Below are 6,503 nucleotides of genomic sequence, written 5' to 3' on the forward strand. Positions count from 1 at the left end.
GAAACAGCCCTGCAGCCCAACCGCCATGAGCCTGGGTCGGCTGGCATGGCCCAGCCATTGGTGTCTAGTTGCTGTGTAGATATACCATGACACTACAAAGTACATAAGAAGGTCCCTACCAAATTCACAGCTATGAAAAACGTGTCTCAGAGCCTGAAGTCTGATCTCCCGCTCCACCCACTGTGAAATCTGGTCTTTTTTGTGCTTTTACCTATATACAAATTTCACAGGGGAGACCAGCGTTTCTCAAATTGGGGATCCTGACCCAAAAAGGAGTTGCAGGGGAGTTGCAAGGTTATTTTAGGGGGGTTGCAGTATTGCCACCCTTACTTCTGCACTGCCTTCAGAACTGGGCAGCTGAAGAGTGGCAACTGTTGGCCGGGTGACCAGATCTGAAGGCAACGCCCTGCCAGCAGCAGCTCAGAAGTAAGAATGGCAATACCATACCATGCCACCCCTGTTTCTGCACTGCTGCCTTCAGAGCTGGGTGGCCGGAGAGCAGCACCTGCTGACTGAGGGCCCAGCTCTGCAGGCAGCAGCACAGAAGTAAGGGTGGCAATACCATACCATGCCATCTTTACTTCTGCTGGCAGCGGCTCTGCCTTCACAGCTGGGCTCCTGGCCAGCAGCCGCCTCTCTCCAGCTGCCCAGCTCTGAAGACAGCACTACCACCAGCAGCAACACTGAAGTAAGGGTAGCAGAACCACAACCCCCCCTACAATAACCTAGCGACCTTCCTCCCCTCAAAAAAACCTCCTTTTTGGGTCAGGATCCCTACAATTATAAATCTGAAATTTCATGGTAAATAGCTGAAATCATGAAATTTACAATTTTTAAAATCCTAAGAATCATAGAATATCAGGGTTGAAAGGGACCTCAAGAGGTCATCTAGTCCAACCCCCTGCTCAAAGCAGGACCAATTCCCAGCTAAATCATCCGAGCTAGGGCTTTGTCAAGCCGAGCCTTAAAAACCTCCAAGGAAGGAGATTCCACCACCTCCCTAGGTAATGCATTCCAGTGCTTCACCACCCTCCTAGTGAAATAGTGTTTCCTAATATCCAACCTAGACCTCCCCCACTGCAACTTGAGACCATTGCTCCTTGTTCTGTCATCTGCCACCACTGAGAACAGCCGAGCTCCATCCTCTTTGGAACCCCCCTTCAAGTAGTTGAAAGCAGCTATCAAATCCCCCCTCATTCTTCTCTTCTGGAGACTAAACAATCCCAGTTCCCTCAGCCTCTCCTCATAAGTCATGTGCTCCAGCCCCCTAATCATTTTTGTTGCCCTCCGCTGGACTCTTTCCAATTTTTCCACATCCTTCTTGTAGTGTGGGGCCCAAAACTGGACACAGTACTCCAGATGAGGCCTCACCAATGTCGAATAAAGGGGAACGATCACGTTCCTCGATCTGCTGGCAATGCCCCTACTTATACAGCTAAGACTGTGAACTTGACCAAAATGGACTGTGAATTTGGTAGGACCTTAACCATAAGGTGACATGTCCTGCAAGAGCTGGGAAAAACAAGACATTAACCTTCTAATCCAAGCTTTACACCATTTTCTTAAAAAAAAAAAAAAAAAAAAAAAAAAAAAAACACACTTAGGTAAATTCTACAGATCTGAAATGAGTCAGTCAGGAGAGTTTGCTAAAAAACAAGAAACTTCAAGAACAAAGTAGTTATACATTTATCTATCCATTTAACTGTGAAAGTTTTCTATAAGAGATCCCCTGCTCCTTTCAGACCAAAAGGTGAATGCTTTTTTCACCATTTGGGGCAGCGGAAAGGGGAGCAGCCTGTTTGAGGAGTTAAATTTACAATGGTTTGTTTGGTTTTTACTAAGTTCCCACCTATCCTCTTCCCTCAGTTGATGATGAAAGTCCATGTGTCAGATTAGTTAAGACCTTTGAACTTGTTACACACATTTCTTAATGAGGGGAGCAACCTTAGACAGTATAGTATGAAGCCAGTTTTAAAATATAGGCATGCTGATTTTAAAGATGCATGTGTGTAAGATGCCCAAGGCCTGGTTATTCAAACCTCACATCTAATTTAGACATCAGCTCTTCAGGACATATCAAGCTTTTCCTTCTTTGTTGACAGGCACTCCTGACCCTGGGGTGAAATCCTGGCTCCACTGAAGTCAGTGGCAAAATTAATATTGGCTTCAATAGAACCAGGATTTCACCTCAGAACAAAAGCTGAAGAGGTGATCCCTAGGCGGAAGTTGACATGGTATACAGGGAAGGAAAGGCAACATTGGAACTTCAGTTGAGAAGTGTCTAACTTTGAGACCTTGTAAATGCTGGACTATAGCCCTGAGGATGTAGGGGTTGCTTGTTGTGTGTGGGGGGGGGGGGGGGGGTTGGTTTGTTGTTTGTTTTGGTTTTTTGAAGGATTTTATTTTACCTATGCTTTAGCAAAAGACATTTTAACTAAGGAATCACTCACAGTATATGTTGTCCTGCATAGTCTTCAGTAGAAACCCTCCCCCACATTCATCTACTCTTCGCAAAAGGAAGTGTTTTGTTCCTAACACAGGACAGTTTTGCAGTGCCCCAAGCTTTTGTTATCAACTGCTTAGATGTAATAATGCAAGATCAAAACGCTGAACTCTTTCATCCTAGTGACTTTATAATCACACATTTGAAAAAGAAATGCTGTAACATTTACTAGTTTTATTTAGTGGCAAGTTCTCTGGAGCAAGTACTTATTTTTAAAATATTGTCCAGAACTGAGCAGAACATCAGCACATAAATGCAATCTTCAGAATTGCTGCTATAATGTTCTGACAAGACTATTGTATCCTACAGTGTACACTATATATTTTACCATATTAGCACAGCCTCTATAGAGCTTAAAGGCTGATTCCCCAATTTAATACATTCACTTCGTTTCTGTGAATACAGAAAAGTGGGGAAACATGTAAGGTAAAGAATGTAATTAAATAAGCATTTAATTTAGGTTTAATGCAGTAGGAATCAAGCACTTGTTTCTCCATTTATTCTGAAGAATGTGTGTAATATGTTATTCACTAACATGATGAGCCTCTGGAATGCTTCCCTTTTGTTCCCAAGTTACAACCAGTTAGTCTCCAGTAAAGTGAACAATGCTAAAGGCAGCAGTCAATATCCAACCATTGCTATTCTTTCTACTAAAAGGCTGCCGAATACAAAACAGAATAAGCCAGAGTCTCATTTAATAGGCCCATACAGACAAGAGACTTAACATATTCACACTGAAGCCTAAAGAGAAAACATCCTCTTTAAAGAACACTGCCCACAAGCCACTTAATTTAGCTTCTCCCTGACAAGCATTTCTTATATTTTTGCTAGCTTTCCCTCATGCAATTACTTGGTTAAAGGAAGGAATGGTTTGGAGACAATCCTAAGTTTTAAAAACATGTTTTAATGTACAGCTAAGCATCAGTTATATTATAGTCATTCAGCAGCATACTATGTAAACTGTAAACATAACAAACTTGCTGCTCTATATGTTACTTCAGAGGATGACAGTATTCCATTCAGACTCACATGTAAGACAAGACAAGGTGGGTGAGGTAATATCTTTTATTGAATCAACTTTTATTGAATCAACCAAGACAAGCTTTTCTTCTTCAAAGCTCTAAAGCAGGGGTAGGCAAACTTTTTGGCCCAAGGGCCACATCTGGATATGGAAATTGTATGGCAGGCCATGATTACTCATGAAATTTAGGTGAGGGCTCTGGATGGGGGGCGCAGGATCTGGGGTGGGGACAGAAAAGAGGAGTTCAGGGTGTAGGAGGGGGCTCCAGGCGGGGGCAGGGGATTAGGGTGCAGGGGTGCCCCGGGCTAGGATTGAGGGGTTCAGAGGGCAGGAGGGGGATCAAGGCTGGGGCAGAGGGTTGGGGCACAGAAGGCAGTCAGGGGTGCAGACTCCAGGTGGTGCTTGCCTCAAGCAATTCCCGGCCAATGGGAGCTGCAGGGACAGCGCTTGCAGACAGGGCAGCCACAGAGCCATCTGGCTGCCCCTAAACATAGGAGCCGATGGGGGGGCGGGCGGAGAGACAAACTGCTTCTGGGAGCCGCAGCACACAAGCATGGAGCAGTCCCTGACCCTGCTCCCCACCTGGAGCATGAGAACGGGGCAAGCCCCAGACCCCGCTCCTCAGCAGGAGCTTGAGGGCCGGATTAAATTAGCTGGCAAACCGAATGTGGCCCATGGGCCGTAGATTGCCCATCCCTGGTCTAAAGCTTGTGTCTCTCACCAACAAAAGTTGGTCCAATAAAAAAATATTACGTCATCCACCTTGTCTCTTTAATACCCTAGGAACCAACATGTCTACAGCAACACTACACACACGTAAGACAGGAGGCAGCCTAAGTAACTGAAGCCAGCCCACAATCACATCGTTTTTAAACCGCTTAAATCAATTTGTACTTATAACCCCTTTATGCAGCAAGAGACAGGTTTGGAGGCAGGAGGATCAAAGCCAGCTTATCGCAGCATGCCATGTATATGATTATCAATATTGTTTGAACAGAAGGCTTGTCCCCCCCACCTTTCTGGGGGACCTCCGGGGAAAGGGTAGCAAAAAATGAAAGGATCACCTTCACACAAATAAGAGCTGCAAACCAGACTTCAGCCTCTTTGCTCTACACATGGCCACTAAACATGTGTTTTTAACAGTCACACAGGCACCCTGCAACCCCCCAGTTGCAAAAAAGCCCTTTGCGCCTCTGCAGTGACTATTCCCGCTGAAAGATATCCCTGCGACGAAATTAATTAAATGGCTTAACAGAGGAACATGCATCTTGCTTTACGAACATAAGAAATGAGAGCGAGGAAAGGGGGGAGGGGACACTAGAGCTGGGAATGTCATTTAGAGGTGGGTTTAAAAAAAACACTTCAGCGTTTCCAGTGAATCAAACCATAGACACGCGCAAAAGGAAAAAGTTTAAACACCAACCCCCCCTAACCCCCGCCCCCCGATGTGTCTCCAGGTAGAGTTCGGGGCGGGGGAGAAGAGGCACAAGCAGCATAGGGAAATCACACACACACACCCGAGAGGGGGAGCAAAGGGGAGAGCCCCTCTCTGTTCACACTGTGTCCATGTCTCCCACGGCCAGGGGGTGCAGCGGGCGATCGCCCACATGCCGGGGGCTCTCCCCGGGCACTGCACGCGGGCAGTCTCGCTCCTTTCCCAGCCGCGCCCCGGGCAGGTGCGGTACCTCGCAGCCGTACAGCTGCCCCAGCTGCTCCACGATCCACTCCTCCAGCACCAGCCTCTTCCGCAGCTCCTTCCGATCGTACTTCACCGTCACTTTGCCTTGCTGGTGGCGCCGCTGCTGCTGAACCTGCACCACCGCCGCCGCCGCCGGGGCGGAGACCGAGTCCTCCCGGGAGGAGCCGCCGCCGCCGCGACCACCGCCACCGCGGGGGCTCTGGAAGAAAACCCGGTTCCCGCCGCCTCCCCCAGCGGCACCCGGCTCGCTGCCCCCGGTCACCACAGACATGCTCCGCGCCCAGCCGCGCTGCCGCCCCTAGGGAGATCGCTGCCCGGTGGCCCGGCTCGGGCTCTGGCCGCGGCAAGGGGCTGCCTCGCTCCGGCGCCCGCAGCTCCCTCCCGCCCGGTGCAGCAGCAGCCTCGGCTTGTGCAGCTCCGCTCCGCACCTGCGGCGTGACGGCTGCCCGGGCGCGCACAGTCAGGCTAGGGGAGGGGCGGAGGGCTGTGTTTCGGGCCCCCGAACCGGGGGGAGAAGGCGGGGACAGCGCCTTAAAGATACAGCCAAGGACAACTGAGCCGTGCCCGCCCCACGCCTCGGGAGCTCCCCCGCCCAAACCTCCCCCTCACACCTCTGCTGCTTTCCCTGGCTGCTCGCCGCGGGCCCCGGCAGGGACAGGAAAGGAAACTGGCTTTGCCTTGCTCCCAAAGGTCCGCCCACTGTGAGCCCCTTGCTCCGCTTGGCCGGTCACTACCCCTGGAGTAGCCCCACGGGAAAGAAGGGGAAGGCTGGAGCGGGGAGTGCAGAGGACTCGCTAGCTCGCCCAAGGGCAGTTTCCCCCTCCAGGATGTTGCCAATTCTTGCCCCTCGTGCACTCTCTGGGTCCTACTTGGCTAAAGCTCTCATTGCAATCGAGGAGAGTGTAGCCTCAGTGGGGACTGTCGGGCTTGGGCTTGTGACTATTTTTTCTTTAAGGGGGGTGATTTTCTTTTTTTAAACTATGCCCCTGGAAGTGCAGACAGCCCTAGGTCAGAAAAAGGCAGATTGGGCTGTTTCCAGCCTGAGGAGATGGCTAGTAGGGTTACTGCTGCAGTGTATGGTTACCAGTGTCCATCTGTGCTGGCTGTTATAAAGGCACACTCACCATGCAGCACTGAAGGTTTCTACATCCTCTGTAAAATAAAATTACCTGTGATACTAAAACAGGCATGGCAAGTGCTCTCTCCCTTGTTCTCTCTCACACACAGACACCCTTTCAAGCTCTTGCTTCAGAGACAAAGGCATAAATGTCATACATATA

General features: G+C 49.4%; 1 protein-coding gene across 1 annotated transcript; it reads right to left on the bottom strand.

Annotated features, from left to right (window-relative positions):
• Positions 1-4,953: 4,953 nt before the first annotated feature.
• Positions 4,954-6,255, bottom strand: PPP1R14C (protein phosphatase 1 regulatory inhibitor subunit 14C). The gene has a single exon (XM_034766979.1). The coding sequence runs from the start codon at positions 5,492-5,494 to the stop codon at positions 5,078-5,080; it is 417 nt and encodes a 138-aa protein (XP_034622870.1). The 5' UTR covers positions 5,495-6,255; the 3' UTR covers positions 4,954-5,077.
• Between the last annotated feature and the right edge of the window lie 248 nt (positions 6,256-6,503).

This window comes from Trachemys scripta, chromosome 3 (assembly GCF_013100865.1).
Source record: "Trachemys scripta elegans isolate TJP31775 chromosome 3, CAS_Tse_1.0, whole genome shotgun sequence".
In the NCBI taxonomy this organism is placed as follows: domain Eukaryota; kingdom Metazoa; phylum Chordata; order Testudines; family Emydidae; genus Trachemys; species Trachemys scripta.